We start from the raw sequence: 20,652 nt of genomic DNA, 5'->3' as shown, positions 1-20,652 counted from the left end.
AACTGTCACTTCACTGAGAGGCAACCCAGATTCAGAGGTGGAGAACTTGCTAAGGCTGCACAGCCAGGAGGGGGCATGGTCAGGAGGTGGCACAGTTAGGAAGTGGCAGGAATAGGTCTGAAACCCACACCCTCTGCATCTAAAATCTCCTCTTTCAAAAGTGATCAGGATTCTACAGCGAGAGTCGGTGGACGTGGGCCTGTTGGAATCTGACCAATGGAGCTTTCTGCCCGATTCTTGCTCCTTATTCACTCTTGTTTTTCCTGTCTCTGGCAGCTGTTTGGGGCAAAGAAATCATCTCTCTGTTTACTCCTTATCCCCCCTCGGAACCTCTGGGTCTCATTCTAGAGGCTGCACCATTTTCCAGCTCTTGTTACTAGATCAGCTGTATTGGACCTCAGGCGTTTCAATTATTTTGTCCTGTTTTCTCCTAAACAACTGTCTGTTCTGAGGAGGTGTCCTTGGGTCTTTTTCTTCCCATCTTATCTGCAGCCACTAAGAAGGGCTATACACCCAGAGGAGCCCTGGTGACTGACACAAGAGAGACTAACCAGGGCTGTCAGCAATTGCAAATGCAGAAACGGGCAGCCTGCCCTCCCCTAACTTTGTTCATCTGGACATCTGTTTGCCTGTCTGTCACTTAGTAAGCATCTTCTCTGGGCTAGCGCTGGAGGAACAGAGATGAATAAGACCTAGTTCTTATTCTTGAGAAGCATGTAGCTTATCAAAGGAGACAGATTTGTGTAAGCAAAATATTTCATTGCTAAGTGCCCTAGGGGAGATGTACAGAATATGGTGGGAACCTAACGCAGGAGGGCCATCTGTCTGAGAGGGCTGCGGATGATTTCATCAAGAAGGGTCAGGCCATTTTTAGACTCTGCCTTGAATATATCATAAGGTGGGGAGTTTTTATTACTATTCAAATAGATTTACAGGTGTTTGATGACCCTCTCTCTGAGTGTGTGGGCTCAGAAATCTATGTCTGAGAATCTGCCAAGTTACGTGGTTTTCATTCAAGTCCCCATTTTCACAATCCCGCTGATGCCTTTCTCCGAGGAGCTATAAAAAAAAAAGAAAAAAAACCACCTTTCACTGGCACGCCTTCCGTGTCTTCTCTCTGCCTCTGCTCAGTCTCAGGGAAAGATATGCTGGGAAAGCACTCTGTCATCTATAACACTTAATTTAGTATTATGAGCAGCACACGGCTACAAGTCTGACTACAAACTGAATTCTCTGCCATGAAATAACTGAGAATCGACCTGTTTATCTTAAATGGGACAAATGTGAATGTAGCTGTCCACTATGAGACCGAGGCTAAGGTAGACACTCACTAAATGGCCAATCAATTAGAATCTAAAACTTTAGTGTTTCAAGGACTTTTGATAGTTGACTGTTATTGCAACGTAAAAGAAAAGAACATGTTCATTTATATGAGATGTTCAACACAGCAACCAATCAATCAACCTGGCCACTGTGTTTTCCATTCAAAGGAAGAACCATTTACTGAGTGTGCACGCCAAGCCTAGGAGAGATGAGAAGTTTAGAAGCAAGCATAGGCTATGTGGCCTTTGCACAGCAGAAGCCTGTTGGGAAAGGTGAGAAACACCAGTGTTGCCACCCAAAAGTGTGTGTGTGGAGGGGGAAGCAGCTGTAAAAGCCCAGGCGCAGTGCTGTGAAGGGCAGATGACCACCCAGGCATTCTAACTCCTTAGCCAACATCAGCCACCCCTCCTGGTCTAAACAATTACAGGCTCCCTCGTTCTCCAATTAGTCCCATTCAAATTCGTGTCTAGCTGGCTGGAACTTCCTGTCAATTAGGCCTCATTTGTATTTGAAATCAGTCTTGGAAGAAACAAGGTCCAAATTTTAAGAATGGTGATATCTTGTTTTCGCTTGCTCTAGATGCAAAGAACATCTCTTGTGCAGTAGCACAAGCTTGGGAACCATATCAAAGGCTGGCTCTACCACTCAGCGGCTGTAGGACCTGGGCATTATGTAATTCTTTGAGCTTCAGACAACTTTTAAAATGGGGTAGTTGGGAGAATTAAATAAGATAATTATGCATAATAAACACAGCCTGACTTATAGCTCAAACACAATATTTGAATCTTCTGTTTACCTTTACCTCCTATTTTTAGTAATATATGTTGTACCCACAACCTCAGGTTGGACTCACAGAAAGGCGCAATGGTAAACTGAGGCAAGTATCTAGATCAGAGTTAGCAAACTTTTTCAATCAAGTTTCAAATAATAAATATTTTAGGCGAGTAAGCCATAATGTCTCTGTTGTAATTACTCAACTCTGCCATTATAGCTTGAAAGCAGTCACACACAATTTATGAATGAATGAGCATGGCTGTGTTCCAATAAAACTTTACAAAAAGCAGGTGATGAGCCAAATTTGGTCTATGGGCTGCAGTTTGCCAATCTCCGATTTAGATGCTTCAGGACAGTAATGACAATGACAGTTGCTATACACTCAAGGTCTATGCCACTGTGCTACACACCTTACATTTGTTATTTCTAAACTAAATAACATTTTGTTATATATTTCAGATCCTAAATTTCTAGAGCAGTTCCAATTTCACAATATTTAATCCTATTTTTTTTAAAACCATGTGCTGTAATAGTGTGTGGACTCTGGAGCTGGACAGACCTCAGTTCAAATCCCAGCATCACCATTTTACTTACTACATGTGGGATGATTGGCAAATTATTTAACTCTTTAATCCTCAATTTTCTGATCTGTAAAATGGAGGTAATAACTAATTCAAAGAGTTGTTGAGAAGATTAATGAAATAATGGATGTCAACTAGTTAGCACAGTGGGTAACATAAGTAGGTATTCAATAAAAGATAGCTGCTATTATTATTAATATTATTATTGAGTTTATTTATTTTAATGTTGTATAACTACACTAAGAAATCCACAAACCAGAAAATACCTTTTGTCAAACTATGTCAACATTTGGGTCAAAAACTGTGGTCCTCATAAATACGAACCTTGTGAAAGAGACCTCAGTCAGACAAGCCCAGTGACATGAGGATCCACATGGGAAGCAGCGAGATGGGTTTGGGCCAAGTGTCTCAGCCCAAGGCCACCCACCATTTCATTCTCTCCTAGCACTTTGTCCTTCTCTTGAGAGCAACTGTCCCAAGCATATGTAATTTACTAATTCTGCAATTAGTTTAATGCTTTACTCCCTTCATTAGAATGTAAACTCCATAAAAGCAACATTGGGCCTAATTCATGCCATGCAGATCCTCAATACATATTTGTTGCAATGAATCAATGAGTGGAGCAGGAGACCTCGGTTCTGGTACCTACTGTCTGACTAACTTGTGGAACCTTGGGATAGTTACTTTTCCTCTCTGGCCTCAATTTCTTCATCCATAAAATGAGAGTTTGAATGAGATGCCTGTTAGTTCCTTCCAGTATAACCAACCCAGGAAGAGAGTCAAAGCAACATCAACTTTGATGATTTTGTTCTTAATTTCAACAAGCTTGACTGGATGTCAGGCTTGTGTTCTGGGGTGTACAGAGATGCCATATATCCCCTTATCTGAAGTATTTTATATTCTACTTACCCTACTTTGTTCCAGAAAGGATTTAAAGTGGGTCTTCTATCTCAAAAAGTATGTCTCAGTGTGAATTTTACTAGTTCTCTGAGGTCATAAAAAAACAAGCTTCTGAGATCAAATAAGTTTGGGAAACATTGCATCCTACTGTTTTATCCTAGAAAGTCACACTCAATGTTAATTTAGTAAAGGCTCTGAAAGTCCTACAATAAAGAAACCAGATTAGATTATAAGGACATTTTTCCATTTTAACCTCAGAACTCTCCCCTGTAACCATTTACAGAAATGTGGGATACTCCATTCCACTGTGGGAAGCCCTGCTCTAGGGAGCACATCTTAGCCCTCAGTGCCTCGAGCACACATCCTGAGCTGCTCTGAAACTGCCTGGAGAAACAGGTGTTCTCCAGGAGGGAAAGCCCTCCATGGGAAATCGCGGGCACTTTATCCACCGTCAGTCTCTTTAAATGGACTCACTTATGCCCTGAGGATCTGCACTGTCCTATCAGTTTCAGGGTTTCAGAGGGACCCTGAGTACCTGTTGGTTGAATGAGGTCTGCTCTCATCTAGCAATTTGCTTCTGGGATAATCACACCCCCATTAGCCAGTATGAGGAAGGCTCCTCTGGGGTGACTTGCTGACTTTCTTAAAGCAATATGTCCATCCCTACCCACTGCTGAAGCTCATTAATTCCACAAACCCCGAAGCTCATCAATAATTCAGAGAACCCAAGTGACACTAACAGTTCCCTCTGGAAGGACTCACACCAGGCATTTGCTAGAGCCAAAATAATGTAATTTTAAGGGTTAGAGAAGGGCTAAGCTTTTCAAAAGAAATGATGCCCTTTAAATGACAAGGGACCGCTTTATCTTTCACCTTTTGCTAAGCCTACAAGGAAGCCCCCCCTTGATGCTAGCAGCAGTAATGATGAGAAGACTTTTGGAATCCTTGGTGTTATTTATTTTTCAGTTAAGGGGGTAAAACACACCCATCTAATGTATCAAAATATCCCGTTTCTTTCTGGTTCTCTTTCTGGTCCTCTGGTACTTTTTCATCCCTATCGTCACTTCCCTAGAAGTGTTATCTAGATCACCATCATTTCCTACCTAGATAACAGCAATAGTCTAATTGGCCTCCCTGTCCCCTAATGCTCTCCGTCAGCCCTTTTCCAACATGTGGCCAGATCTAGCCTTCCAAATCACAAATGTTACCAGGTCGTCATCCTGCTTTTAAAAACCAAACCATCAGTGGCTTTCTTGTTTGTTTATGTAAACGTTCACAGTCTTGGTCTTTAAAGCCCTCTGAACTTGGAGACCTCCTTGCTAAGTAGGCCCCTGGACTTCCCCTATCTTAACTCTCATCGTGTTGGAATTGTTTTATTAGTGTCCTCTCTGCTAGACTGTGGGCTACCCTAGAGAAGGGACTGTTTCTGTTGTGTGGCCTCCACATTTCCTGGCCTCCATATTTGTTGAGTGAATGCTGTTTCTTTAGTCTCTACCAATACAATTGGAAAGCACAGAATAGAAGCTGACTTGTCTTTGAACTGCAAAACACTCTATTTTGATAAGTCCAGAGCCTGCATTATATAGGTCTTTGAATTATTAGGATTAGTACCCATTATACCAGAAAGTTAGCCAGATAGGGGCTTGGTTCAGACATAGATTTTGCCATTTGTCTTTTGAAGCAACTTATGATTCACTGACTCATGAATATGCAATACTTTACTGAATAGGAAAAATTCACCAAATAGAGGGTAACACTTAAATTTAATCTAGTTTGATAATTCCTCTAACGATTATTTGTGAAAGTCCTATAGAGACTCACAGGTACTACTCTCTCTTACTGGAAAGATTTTATTCTCAGTTGAAAATCAACATGTGAAATAACAGGAACTTCTCAACACCAGGCATCCACCGATGAGTCTAGTAACACCCTTGCAGTCTTTGGCAAAGATATCCTAGTTGAAAAGCATTTAGTAATTTATGTTTCCCCTAAATCTTCTCCATAAGTTTTTAACAGAAGTTGATATCTCTTATTAAAAGCCAATTTCACCTTTTTTTATAATTTCACAAATTAGTCTCGCCAGCAAAGTCCTCCATATTAAGAGTGAGAATGAGCACATGATGCTAGAATAGCATAACTAATGTTTGCTGAGCATCATGCCTGCCCATGTGCTAAGTGCTTTACATTCATTATTTCACTTAATCCTTACACCAACCCTAGGTGGTGGGTCCTGTTATCATCCTCTTTTATAAAGACTCTGAAGTGAAGGGAGGTTATGTAACTCACTCCCGGTCAGCTAGTTCGTTAATTGTCAGACTTAGGATTCAACTCAGGCAGCCTGACTGCAGTGCACAAGTCCTTAACCACTGAGCCAGGTGCTGTGCCAGGGCTTAAGGATAAAAAGATAGGGTGTGGTTTTTCTCCTGGGGAGTTGGCATCCTTTAGGAGCACACGTATCTGATCATCCTGAGACTTATTCTTAGAGCAATGAGGCCTATTTGGAAAACTAGGCACTACCTAATTAATATAAATGTTTAAAATAGAAGGAATAACTTTGCCTGTAGGGAATACTGTTCAAAGAGAACACTTACCAAAGCCAGGCCTCTGAAAAGGAAAACAAAACAAAAGACCACCCACTCCCTGAGGTAAAGGGTCTGTTTTGCCCTTTGTCCAGAGCCTGGCACAGTCTCTAGTACAGTAGTGCTCCGTATGTGGTTGTTGGATGAGTGAACACGGCAGTGATAGAATGTAGCTCTTCAGATTTCTTAGCTTGCTCTGGGGTCTCTTCTTCTCTCAGGCCACCCACCCTGGTTCCCACCATCTTAATTCTAATGGACCAGGGGCCATAAGGGATGGGCAGGGTGACATGAGATGGGGTAGAAAGCATGAGGAGTGTATGTGTGTATGGGGAGGGAAGGACAATAGCACAATGGTAATGTCACAAACAGATTGAGCACTTTTGGGGGAAGAATGACACTCCAGGTATTATCAATCACCTTGTGACGAAACACCCACCCACTGGGCAGTAGATGCTGTGACAAAGCTGGGGATGTGGCAGTATCTAGACACCATGCTTATGGGTGTATATACACTTTTTTATATACGCATTTCTTCTTTATGCTTATACACAAACACACACACAAAGACAATAGGAAAATAGAGGAAGGAAGACCATACCTTTAACTACCCTATCCAGATAGTGCGCTTGGGAAATAAAAGACAGGACATTTAAGGTAGGATCAAATAAGTGCAACACTGCCTGCCACATAACCATGCCAGGTGCTGAGGAGACAAAGAGGGTGCACCCACATTTGGGGCACACCTGCCATGGTGGGGAAAATAAAATCAAAGACAGGATACCATGAGAGAGGAGGAGGGAGAGCAAGCACATTCTCCAGGAAGGGCCAAAAGGAACTTCACCCAAATATGATCATACAAACAAGATGACGAATGGGTAAGGAAAACGGGAGGAAAAGGAGGATGGGAAGCTGCGAAAGTGGCCGCCCTCCTGTGTCTGCCAGGTTTGTTCAACTCTATGGAAAACGAGAACTTGCCCTTTGTCTACCCAGAGCAGCATCCAACTTCCCTTCTGGGGCAGCAGTGGTTTAAAAACAGGTGCACCCTGTTTGGGCAGTGGGGTCCCCAGGAAACTGGCATTTAGAACTATGTGATATTGAAGTCATTTGATATGCTCTAGGGAAGTGGGTTGAGTGTTTAGTCAAATATACCACTAGGTTATCTGTCTGCACTCCTGAATGTTCTGTGGACACATGTGCCCACCTAGACTTGGGTGCCGCATGCCTGGTGTTCTAAGTAAGAGGCATCTCTCCTCGGTGCATCTTACAAAGACTGCGAGGTGCTGGTCAATGGATGTCATTGTGAAAAAGAAGAAAAAGAAAAGAAAACCTGACCCCTTCTCAATGCTTATTAACTCAAAAGACAGAATGATAATGCTTTGTTCCCCAATGGAGGGGTTGTATCCAAGCACTGAATCATTTGGCAATCTTATTTTATGGGTGGGGGTCAAATCTTGCTCTGAAAGAAACCCCACTGTGCATATATGTGTGTTTAAAGCAGGGCAGACCTCTTCATTCGCAGAATAAATCAGGAACCCAATTTCACCTTTCCCACTTCGGCTGCAGCCCTAATCATTTGAGGAGCTTCCCTTTCATCCCCTTCTCTATGACTCCTCCATGTGTGCTCCCACAAAGGCCAGACAGATGGCCGTCTCCTGAAGGGCCTGATGCTTTCTGCCAGGTTGGCCCCCATCCTCAGCTCAATTTCATACATGAATCAAAAGTCCGTAAATAGGACTAGACTGCAATGGTGGGGCCTTATCTGGAAGCCCTAGGGTTCTCTAAACTGTAGGGACATTCTTACTCTCTTCATAAAAAACCATACATTTTATTTTTTCAATCCTCTGGATAGATACTATTGTTATTTATCAGAATATCTTTGCCTCAAAAGACTGGTGGAAGAGAGGCTCTGTTCTTAGTCTGGGTATCCATGCGGTCTCTGTTTTGAGATGAAATATGCTCCTGCAGGCTATACACCAAGTGGAAATTTGGGAAGGGGAGGTTTTAACTGGGCCTGCACCTTCCTCTTCATTCTGATAGATGCTGTGGCATCCGCAACATAATAAGCTATACCAGGGAAAATGAAGGTGAGTGGCTTAGTAAGCAGGAGCCAATGAACAATGCTGTGGAATGCCAGACAATGAAAACCAGGGCCAGCCCACAGGTAAAACATCCCGGGAAGCACCTCTGGCTAAGGTGAAGGCTTTCTTGATTCTTGGTTCATCTGTCACTTTTGTCTTAGTCAAGTTCATTCATCTAATTTTGCAAAGGGGTCTAAAATTTCTCAGACATCGCCTCCCAGGATGTGCTGTTAGGCAGCACTAACATGCAGGATCTCCTGGCTCAGTTGTTGCTCTTAGCTTTCAGATCTGCAGGGCTTTGCTGAGGGTCATAGTCACACATTCTTGTAAAAACTCTGACCTCCAGCTATAGAAGAGATGGAGTGAGCCTAGATGTCTTTCACAGGGTTGGGAAGGATGATAGGCTGAATGAGACACCAACACTGTGATCCAAATGGCCATACCACCACACAGTATCCACTCTGAGAGTTCTCCAGCAAGAAACACTTTGCCTCCAAACTTAATGATGACACCTTGGCTCCAGCGATGAGTACAGAGTATATCCACACCCAGATGCTGACTTCAGAGCTCTCGCTCTTCTAGTGCCATTCTACTTTTGAGAATGTTTTACTAATAAAGGTCTCTATTGAATGTAAATATGCTTTTAATACCTTTAAAAAATGCTTACTAATTTCTCTAGACTGCAGGCAGCAATAGCAGCCAGTAGAGGTGACAGAGGTAGACTCATGTTGTAATCAGTGTTGTAGGTTTCAGGGGACAGAAGTGGACTTTCAAAACTTCAAATTCTTACTCCACAAATCAAGAGGCCACTTTGCACAGTGACTTCAAGCCACACTGTGAACCCAAAAGCTGATAACAGCCAGTCCATACTAAGTCCAGCAGTTTCCTGGGAATGAAATAGAGCTTCTTTGTCTCTGGCTCTTGAAAATATAAATGATAAACACATCTCTGAAGTCCAATACCGTTTAGGCAGAAGCCCATACTATTATTGCTTTCATTGCTTGATAATCTTGGCACATATGGCCATAAGTGATGGTCACTTAAAAATTCATCATGATTTTTAAGTCTTAACTTTACGTAAAGATGGCAAAACTTCCTTAAGGTTGCATTATGAATGGTGGATTCAGACTTCACAAAATTTCTTCATATTTCTCCTCAGAACTTCAGGATAGAGATGATGGCAGTAGAGTCACTTTTCCTCTTGGGCCATGCTTATTTTTTTCAACAGTGCACACATGTTTCTTGTGCTCTTACATTCCCCTCACTATGCAAGAGGACAGTGGTGGCACACAGCTGTTTATGACACAGACTCTGAGCTTTGGCATGAGGTTGACCTGGAAGGTCGTGGACCTTTTTAGCATCTCTATGACTTCCAACATGAAAACTTCTCTCCTTGACTTGCCTGTACCAACAAAAGTTTCTCTGAGGATAATCTCAAGAAGCTTCGGGGGCCCCCAACCTGAGGTTATGGAGAACATGGCCAGAGGCTTGTCACTCTTCTTCCCCAGGAGCCTCAGATGGCTTAAATCATTGTATCATAAGAACACATTAGGCCAGATTAAACAAGGCTCATTATAGAGGGCGATGCCTGGGGTGGCTATAATCACCTAAATTTCTTTCAGACGAATGGCAAACCATCAAAGTCATGTTCGTGTTAAGATGTTGGATACATTAATACTCTTCTCTGTTTGGATGGTCAATGAGTAAGTGGCCACTGGCATCATCCTGACAGGAACTCACAGGGCCCACTAACTTTCCTCATTTCCCACGCCTACCACATGGGCTAAAATCTCCCAGAACCATCAACTGCTCCCATAACTTGGAGTGGATTCCTGTCCATTTTCTCTTTATCCTTGTTAGCATCTGTCCTGTCAGGTCGCAGGCCATGTTGTGAGAGAATGCTTTTGAGGAGGGATATGCATGGGGCCATCACACAGGTACCCATGCCTCATGAGTAACTTGAGACTTTTTCGTTGAAGATTCTCCAATTACACAACAAAGGAAAAAACAAAACCCCACTCTGAGAGCTACCATTTGAAAGTGGACAAAGAACTCCAGAAGGTCTTGTGGCCTTTCTTTATAATTTCTCTTCATCTGGCTTTGCTCACTGTAGCAATGGCATCATCAGAGTATTATTTTGATCTTTACTCCCAGAGGAGGGTTTGTTTAAGAATCAAGACTTATGTGATTGGACAGCTCTCCTGAAGCCTAGTAAATAATTCTGTATATCTGGCATCTTGAATAATCACCGCTTTGGGGTCAAGGTTGGAATTTCACCAATGTAATCAGAAGCTGGCATTTCCCACATGTGTTTTGAGTCTTTATAGACAGGGGCACTGAAGTGAATAAAATAACAATCAGAGAAGTGATCCAAAATGTGAGCAGTGCTTTCAAAGAAATAGGAAAAAAAATGAACACCTTCTTAAATTTAACTGTGATTTGCAGATTTCTCTTAAAAAATTGGAGGTCAAGCCCTAGACTTAAGAGAGCCATAAATTTCTGGAAAAGATATCCCAAAACATGCTTCTGGTGACTCTGTGTTGACCATATATTTGAAAAATAGATAGAAATCAATCCATCTTACCTTAATTCTGGACTAGGAAAACTGGGTTCCATATATGCCAGTGATTTTGAACCAGTGGGCCACAAGAATTTTTAAAACAAGCAATTCTTGACTATTTTAGTTAGGAGCACTGACTTCCCTTAGATTGTCAAAACAAAACAAAAACGACAATAGCCAACACAATAACTGTCCAGTGTGAATGGATCAGAATTATACCTTTTTTTTTTGGTCAGATCGGCAAAAAATATATTTTTTGGTGTGCTGCAGAATTTTAGTGATTAGTTTATGTGTGCCATGAGATGAAAAAGGTTGAAAATCCCTGATACGTGCAAGTGGGAGCATTAGTGACGAGTGAGAGCAAAAATAGGAAATTCCTTCTTATCTGTCGGATATTTTCAGGAGCAGGTAGCTCAGATTCAGGCTGACTGATGGGTGTGCCATGCTGTGGACACCAGGAGGCCTCCGCCACCCCATTCTGTGATTCACAGAGGGGGAAACAGAAGCCCCCACTGACCCTGTGGTCTGTCTGACCTTTCTTGAAGATGCAAAGAGACAGATAATTCTCAAGGGATTAGAATTCAATGTGACATATTCTTGCTTTTTAACTAAAACCCCCCACAACTGCCTGATAAAGAGGATGTCGCTGTCAAATTCCCTTTTATTCCAAAAACCAACCTCTATGCTAAAAGATGGAGCAAAACCACCAAAGGAGCTATTCAATTCCAAGGTTAGCAATCTGCTCTGGGAAATGTCACTGGGTAAAAGGTCCTGATGCTGAGGACTTGACCATGAGGAGCGCAGACCTGGCTTATTCGTCTGAGCCAGCTGTTGAAAGCAATCAAGTCCCGCTTTTCTGTTTAGAGAGGGTGGCAGTGTGAATAAACAGGCCCTCCTCGCTTCTGCCTTCACTGCGTGGAAATCTCCGAGTCAGTGTTGTGGGTCCTGGCTCTCTCCCTGGCGTGCGGCATAAATATACTCTAGCATCAGAGCTAGCGAGGGTAGAATGACCTGCTGTATAAGAATCTGGTAACAAAAGAAAATGTAACACTTGAATTTCTGACTTCTCACATCAGCATTTTTTTCCTTTTCCTAAATGATCCTCACAGGGAGCAGAAGTTCCCTGGAAATATAAGAAACTGCTTCTTGTTACCATCCAAGTTTAGAAAGGACTTTCTCCTTCTTATTTCCATTTAAAAAAAGGCACCGCCATTGTTTCCCTCCTTTGCATGGCCTGGCCCTGCCCTCCTGTCCCCAAGGCTACAAAGCCTTCCTTCAGCACTGAGGTGCTCCTTCGCTTGGCAGGGATGCAGCTGGCCACAGGCAGAGACCCAGGGGAGCGAGTTGCCATGCGGGGAGATGAGACAGGGACGGAAAATGCTCACCACACAATGAAAGATAATGGAATTCCCAGCCAGCGTCCTTTCATCTGAGCCACTATGACTAGCCATTACTGCTTCAATGTCCTGTGACATTTTTCTGGTATTTATGACTATCAACCTCTCTCTCAAATCATGCACGTTCACCTTGATGGATGTCTTATCTGGAGGGGAAGATGCATCCGAAATTCCGAGGAGGGATCTGCTGTTAAAGACTCACCATAGGGTGGGCAGCGGAGGTGGGAGGGGGTGGTTTGACTTCTTGGCAGCAAAACAAAAGGGACATTCTTTAGGTCCGGTTGATGAACAGCCATGAGATGAGACACTACATGTAGCCCAGCCTGCCCACAAGCCGGTCATGCGTCATCCGTGACTGTGCTGGAGAGAATGTCCCTAAGTCCCTCATCATCTGATTCAAATTTGATGTTTTATCTTATAAATGTCTGACATCCATAACTTTATGGAACTTGGGAAGCCGAGTTGAAGACTGTGAGCAAGCCAGGAAAACAGAAATGTCCTCCCTCTGAGCTCTGAGGTTAGTTTTAATAGGGCTGGGCCTCTTGTGGGCTGGGGAGGCTGAAAGGTCAGCTGTCCTCAGACATGCAGGAAAGGGGAAGCAGAGGTGAAGGAAGAGGGCCCGCCAGGAACTTGAGCCCCTTCTCTTTACCGGGGGTTCAGGTCCATCACAAGGTAAGATGACACTGACACAAGAAGCCACCCAGAAGTCACAGCAAGATGAATGCTATGGAAAAGTAAGGGAGGGCTGCCATGGGCTCTGTGTGGCTGAAAAGAGTGTGGGCTGGTGAGTTAGGTGTGGAACTCTGAGCTAATCCTAATAGGGAGACATGGCCTCTGGGAAGGCTATGGGCCAGATGCCTCTGCAGAGGAGGGAATAACGTGTGTGCTTTACAGGGTGACTACTAGGAATACAAAATAATGCAGTGAAAGCCTTTAGCACAGCACTTGGCACAATAAAAGTATTCAAAATTAGGAGCCATTATTATCAATGTATTAAGTAGAAGGTATTCTACAGCTATTTATAAAGAGTGATATTGTGAGGGCAGGGATGGTGACTATGCATGGATTTCAAGCTATAAAACAAAAGGAATGGGGCCTAAAAAAATACACACACACAAAAAAACACACCAGGAGATAAGAGGCAGCTCCGTTTGCTCAGAATTCCTTTGTTTACCCCTCAAAGCTTTGGGGCTTGTCTCCCAGTTGCTATAAGACTCAAGAGGTGACTCTCAGAGCGGGAGAGACACCCAGAATCCTGCCTTTGGAAGCATGTGCGCACCATCTGATCCAACCCGCCTTTAAAAAAATGCAAGAAGTTAAAACACACATCCACAGACCAGTTGATTCAATAAAGAGCTTTTGGTGAGTGTTCATTCCAGATAATAAACCAAGCAAAATGTCTGGCTGTGTTTAAAATCAACAAAAGCAGCGGGAAAGGCAGAAAGAAGGGAAGGGAGTGATCGGCTTGTTTTGAAAGCTGCCAACAGAGCTGCTTTAGCAGGGGCCCTGGTGCTGAGGAGCCCCCCAGGGAGGAGAAAGGAGACAAATGCAGACAGGACGGAAGCCCAGGACAGGGGAGGAGGGGTCCTAGGCTAATGGGATGCAGATGTGGCCTGTGGGAAGCTTTCCTCAGGATTCCGGGAATCTTTGGGAGCTTAGGACTAGGACGCCAGTGGGTGTGAAGGGCTCAGAGCTAAGCCCAGCGCCTCCCAACCAGAGAGTGAATTTGATAATAATGGCTATATTTATCGAGTGTTATACTATGTGCCAGCCTGTTCTAAGCTCTTTACATGCATTATTATTCCCATTTTATAGGTGAGGAAACTGAAGCTCTCAGAGAGGCACTGGGACTTGCTCACAGCTGCTAAGGGAGACTCCTCTGCCTCATTCTTGAACCCAGGCTCCTTAATGCAGAGCTACACTGCAATTGGCCTGGGAAGGGCTAATTAGCAAGGCATGCTAACCAGCTGGAATCTGGGAAATGCAGATTGGGGAGGAAGGGAGGTTAGTGTCCAGTGATGAGTTTTAGTCCAATTGATGTCTAGGAAATGCCAACCATAATGTCACCAGATGAAAGGACTTTCTGCCCAGTTCCCACATGCAGTGGGGTCAGCCCTGGCCCTGAAGTACCCAACAGACAAAGGCACCGTGCAGGTCAGAGAAGCCACCCCGGGCTCGCCAGCCCATCTTACCGATGGTGCAGTGCTCGCCATTCCAGCCGGGGCTGCATTCACACTTGCCGTCGCGGCAGGTCCCATGCTCTGCACAGCGCGGGTGGCAGGCCCGCTGGTCGCAGGCTGCCCCCATCCAGCCTTCCTCGCAGCGGCAGGTGCCCCCCACACACACGCCGTGGCCCCCACAGTCGGCAGCACAGATTTCTGTGGGGAGGAAGAGGAGGGGCCAGGAGAGGCAGGAGAGGGAGGAGAAAGAAAAAAAAAAGTACTGAGCAAGTTGTTGCTGGGAACAAGAGTCACACGTGGCTACCTTCCTTGGCTTCTGGGAGCAGTTGGGATTCCAGGGGCTGGGGAAGCTAATCTCCGTGGACAATGACCCTCGGACAAGAACAATTCTCCGGGCAGAAGCCTGTCCCAAACCCATTCTTCGAAAAATAGGATGGGTGGAAGGGCTCTGCTCTGTTTGCTTCCCCTATTGCCAGCCTGTCCCCACGTCTGTGCTTGCCATTTCCAAAGGGGACTGTCCCGCTGAACAGATGGGAGGAAAAGTCAAATTTAATTAAAAACTGGTTATGTGTGAAAACAGTGAGGATGAGTCTGCGATCACCAGAGAAGGGCTTGTGGGCATGTTCTGGGGCCTGCGTTTTGGTCCAACCTTGACTCTGATTGACGAGGGGTGAAAGGAAGGCTGGACCCTGGGCCTCATGTACTCTAGGAGGTGGCTGGTTTGTGCTTTTGCCAGGTGTATGTTCAGTGCTTTGCCACTGCAATTCCAAGCACCATCCAAATGGCCTCTCTGATCCAAAGCAATCAGATAGGGGGGCGGGGGGCACTCCACAGGGGGAGTTGTCTGGCCCTTCACCAACACGTACATAACCTGATTCATAAGCCCCTGGGGCCTGGGGTCAGCGCAGCTTCATGATCATCCAGGCAGAGGCTGTGGAGGCTCCCAAACACAACTGCTGTTTAGGGACCGGGTTGACCAACCATGGCCACGATGCCCCCTGCCAGGGCTCTAGAGGGAGACCCTGACTTGATTCTGTGCCTTGTGGCCCAACCATCTTCAAATGAAAATCCCAAAACCTTTAGTTTCTTTCAAATTAAGTTAATTGGCACCTGTACCAAATTGCATTTACCCATTACTACTCCCTTCTAAGCTACTGATCATCTAGCTATTTTTGAGAAAAAAAAGAAATGAGATCCTAGAGGCTCAGTCCTTCTTATGAGTCTATAAGGCAATGGCTAAAATGTTCAAGAATTAAAAAATAACACAGTGAGTGACCAATTACAGTGAGTTCCCATGCCAGACACCTTGCCAAGCACACTGCTTGAGAAGGGAGATGCTACAGGCGGTAACACACTGGGTTCCTCAGCTGCCCAGAGGAGAGAGGCTGCTGTAAAATGGGTGCAAGAGCCCTGACGTAGAGCCAGACTCAGGAGCTTCTGAGCTGCGTGACCTTGGCCAGGTTCCTTGATGTCTCTGATGTGCAGAGTGTGGGCAGTACTGATGCTGCCTCATAGCCCCTGTGCTGACCCTCAGGGCTGTGATAAGCATGCAGTAAAATGGATGACAGAAAGGGCTTGGCAAACGGCAAAGGCCACGAACTCAAGAAATGTTTCTCGGGACAGTGAGGTTTAGACTAGGAGTCCAAGGATCAGTTTTGCAAGATCTGTGCCTGCTCAGCCACTAATCTGCTATGTGACCTTGGGAAGGTCACTTCCCCTCCCTGGGTGTCAGTTTCCTCATCTACTGCAGGGGGGGACCTGATGGCATTATTCCTTCCGGCTCTAAGGGAACTTTATGTCTACATCATAAGTACCCTCCATGTTACAGAGCATCATCTACCCCGAGGCTCAGCTCAAGTGTCCCTCCTGCTGAGAGGAGTCGCCTTCGATTCATCCTGTGGTTGTTCTATTGCTCCTGGCCTTCCCACACTACATACATGGTGGAGTGGTTTGCTGTTTCTGTGTCTGTCTCAGTATCAGACTAGGGACGCCCGAGTCTGGATTGAATTCTTCTAATCAGGTCTAGGCCTGATACCCAACACAAATCTTGGCTCAGAACTGACCCTTAATTAAGGTTGTTGGCTAATGGATTAATCTGTGTTTGCCTAGGGCTAGAGGTGCCTGAGACTGTAAAACAGATCACAAACACCCTCCTCAGCCTGGTGGAAATCAGTCCAGGACTATTTATCTGCTTATCTCTAGTGAGTTGCCCTGAGGGAAACTTGCCAAGTGAGGTGGGGGCGGGGGGGGGCCGGAGGGGGTGTAGCAGTGTCATTCCACCAAGCAGTCCTCCGGGAATGGGCTTTTCTCAGAATGCCCTTCAAGCTTCTTTCCCTTCTTCGCACACAGACCACAATGACACTCTGCAGGCCCCAGGCCTCCCCGAGTCCTGTTTCTGCAGTTCCCATCCCTTCTGCACCTCACTCCTAGGGCCCTGGCCCCTGCTGACTCTGGAGGCAGAGCCTGCACTCAGGGCTAGAGCTTCCAGGGAAGCCAAGAGGGAAGATTGGCTTGGCATCTGTTTGGCTGTACTCGGCACTCTTTCAGGTAGCAGTTTATAGTGGCAGCGAGGTGGGGCCACTGCCTGGGTGCTTCAGGCAGCAGGGCGTGCAGAGTTGATGGGGGTGGAGAGCCGAGGAGTCAGGCTCTCTCCACAACTTGACTTCAGGTCTTAGCCAATAGGTAGTTCAATCCCTTATTAAGCAGGCTGGAAGCAGTGGGATGAAAAGCTAGTGACTTGGAATCAGATGTGGCTCCAAATATTAATTCTGCCAGTTATTCAACCGTAGGCAGCCTATCCACTGGCCCTGAGCTTCAGTGTCTTCCTCTGTAAAATGGGGATGATGATAGCACCCAGTTCAGAGGGTACAGAGTTCCTAATACATAGCAGGTATTGATAAATTCATACTGATTCATTATTCCTCCAATAATATTCCATGCATGCCCACTATGTGCCAGAGACTTGCCTGATGCCAGGAATCCACAGGTCAATAAGATATGATCCCCTCCCTCCAGGAATCATAGCCCAGACAAAACACAGACTGATACTGGCATTCCAAGACTAACTACATAATCTGCAACCATTACTCACTTTCACACCTTTTTGCTTATGTGCAATGAAGGAAAACCAGGAATCTTAGGATCAGACAGATTTGGGGTCTACTCTTGGCTTTGCCACTTGTTGGCTGGATACCCTGCAAGTTGAAAGTTATGGAATTCACTGAGCCTTGCTTTTCATTTCTGTAAAATGGGAATAATAATTCCCACTTCACCCATCTCACAGGGCTGGTGTTAGAGCAAATGAGGTAATGTGTGGGAAAGCTGTTCTTGGTTTAATAATGAATGCTTATTCAGGTTTTACAGTTTGCAAAAAACCCTTCATGTACCATGTCTCATTGAACTGTTAAACAATGCTGCTATCTTTCCTAGAGGTGATGCTACTGAAATCCAGACAATGCAAGGGAATTCTACAAGGTCAGGTGGTCTTCTGGTCCTTCTTCCTCATTGGACAATCCTCAGAGCAATGCTACAAGACAGGAATTTTCCAGATAAGGGAACGGAGAGGCAGAGGGGCAGCTTTTCCTTTGAGGGGAACTTGGTTCTTCAAGCACATCTCCCCATTTTCTGGCTCTGTTGTTTATCCTTTGTGACAAGTCGGACCCTGGATAGAGGTGAAGTGAAATGAGATCCTCCAGAGTTCTCATCCAGAGATCGCGGAACTGTCCATCCAAACGCCCCATTTCGTCGCCAGTTCCTCTAGACGAGCTCTCCTGGCCTGGAGCGCGCCAGTTGCCTGGTGGCCGGGCACCCCTTCATCCGCCCTTTACACATCGGGTTGTGACCTCTTACACATTTTAATGGAAGGGGCCTGAACAGGGGGACCCTGATGTTTATGGGGTGCTGACAGTCACACAACCTGTCAGTGTCCAGGTCTCTTCTGCCTGAGCGGATGGACCAACTAACATCTCAGAAGCCAGAGATGCTACTTTATCATTTGTCCTCAAGCCATAGGCACCGTTGTTATTGTATTTATATAAACTAGTGTATATATATACTTTTATACTTGAAATAAAAGGAACTCCTTTATTTTTCCTTCTAGATTCTGCTTTGACATTAAAGCAAACAGAACTTCACAGAGTGGTGGTGAAAACCTAACAGTATGATGCTAAAAAATGGGCTTTGACAGCTCATAAGCCCTTTAGGTGACGTAAGTGGGACTTTGTGAAATTTGGGTCATGGCTGGTCTCTAGGTCTCAAGTCTCCTCAAATGTAAAGCAGGGATGACACCCATTCTGCAGAGAGCTGGTGTAGGAATTACGCTCATTTGTTTAATTTCGTAATTTCTCACTCTAGTGGGCACTGGAGAGCCAGTGGTGACTATGACAGGGTTCTTTCCTGACCTCCAGAAGCGGACATCTAGCATGGCAGGCAGACATACGCTCAATCAATTAAACCTCAACATGAATGGAAGGGAAGCTGCTAGCCTAGTGCCGTGTGTGATCAACTGTGCCCATACAGTCTTATAAAAAAGGAAATGAGGTGGAGTGGCACGTATACCAGACTGAAGTCAGAAGATCAGTTGTGAATTCTTGTTTATGCAACACACGCAGTACAGGTGAGCATTTGATAAATGCTGGCTGACTTTCATGTGATTAACATCAGAGCTTTCTTACTAAATGCTGGAGGGTCAGAGCTGGAGGACTCTTCTGAAGTTCCATGCAGTACACAATTCATAGGATAGACTTTGGTTCAGATTCTGACCCCCCAATTTCCTTGGGTCCCTGTGGAGTCCTTGAGAGAATGACTTAATCTCTCTGAGCCACACTTCTTCACCACCAGAATGGGGAAGGTAATAATGGTCCCCTACAGGGTGAGGAGGGATAATTGAAAGAAGTATATGTGAAAAGCTCTATGTCAACTATGCTATGTACATGATTGACTGATGGGGACCTAAGACGTTCTGTATCAGCACAACTCCTAGTCACCTGGGAGAGTAGCATCTTCCTGAAGAGCAAAATATTTGCTGTTCTAGTAACAGCCTCAAAATTTGGATATTAAGCCCTTTCTCTGGTACCATCAGCCAAGACCTTCAAAACCCAGTTAGAAGCTATTTATATTTGTAGCCTAGGCATCCTCTTGAAAACAGGTGAAAATGCCCCACTGTTCTAAATTCCACGCCTATAAAGTTCTTGACTGCGCTGTATAGGTCCTTGGAGGTGAACCAGGTTAGGCCCAATGACACCTCAGGCCTTTTCGTAGACACTCCCCTTCCCATCCCACCTATGTCCTGCCTCACCTGTCCACATCTATCTCTCTAAAGCCCACCTGATGGCAGGCTCTAGCTTTTATTCATTATGGTTCCCTGACAGCAGGCACCAAGCCTGGCACAGCATGAGCTTTCAACAAATATTTGTTGAGAGAACAGATGAATTTTAAAAGCTCCATGGAAGAGGTGTTATGTCAGTTGGCTCAACTCTAGCTCAGTGCCATACTGTGCAAAATTTATTTGGTTAAACATATGCACACGGGCTCAATCTCCTTTGTACCTAACCTTCTTAGAAACTCATCTTCTCTGTCCTATCCGGGTTTGCTCAGTGGGTAGAGCGTCGGCTGGAGGACTGAAGGATCCCACATTCGATTCTGGTCAAGGGTATGTACCTGGGTTGCAGGCTCCATCCCTGGCCCCAGTCGGAGGGTGTACAGAAGGTAAACAATCGATGTGTCTCTGTCACATTAATGTCTCTCTCTCTCTCTCACCTACCGCGCTATCTAAAAATCAATTGGAAAAATATCCTCAGGTGAGGATTAAAAAAAAAAAAAAAGAAAAGAAACTCATTTCTCCAGTATTCAACCAAAAATCGCTGTAAGTTTCAAGTGTCTCAGTCCTTACACCCACACACACATCACCCTTCATGCCAATGTCTGTGTCACTACTATTCTCTTTCTGTAACGGAGGTGGATACATGAGGAAGAGGTGAAAAGGGTAGGGGAAGATAGAAGTTTTAGCTATTGGTTAATTGTGCCCCAGACTCCTCTCATTAAATGTTGATTTCATAAGAGCCTGGATGAAGGCCCTATCTTGGGGCTATGGTTTAATTTGTCCTGACTTACTTTACAATCCTGTTCATTAAAATAGCTGGTAGGGGAAGCCGTGCCTTTCCCCTAAAGGGAGAGACTGATAGATAATTTTCCCATAAAATTTCTTCTCTGCAAAGATGCTCAAAATTGACATGAGTGGGGGGTGGAGGGGACCTCACCCAAGGATCTGTGCTTTCCTGCT

At 44.9% G+C, this 20,652-nt stretch overlaps 1 protein-coding gene across 6 annotated transcripts in view; it reads right to left on the bottom strand.

The window, feature by feature from the left end:
- TENM4 (teneurin transmembrane protein 4) overlaps positions 1 to 20,652 on the bottom strand; it is a 498,342-nt gene that overhangs the window by 103,032 nt on the left and 374,658 nt on the right. For all 6 annotated transcript variants that reach the window (XM_006759877.2, XM_015561430.1, XM_015561431.1 and 3 more), the window contains one exon: positions 14,385 to 14,570. In XM_006759877.2, coding sequence (XP_006759940.1) covers positions 14,385 to 14,570 — 186 coding nt within the window. The remainder of the gene's footprint in view (positions 1 to 14,384; positions 14,571 to 20,652) is intronic.

Source organism: Myotis davidii, unplaced genomic scaffold (assembly GCF_000327345.1).
Source record: "Myotis davidii unplaced genomic scaffold, ASM32734v1 scaffold916, whole genome shotgun sequence".
NCBI lineage: Eukaryota > Metazoa > Chordata > Mammalia > Chiroptera > Vespertilionidae > Myotis > Myotis davidii.
This window is presented reverse-complemented; position numbering and strand designations above follow the sequence as displayed.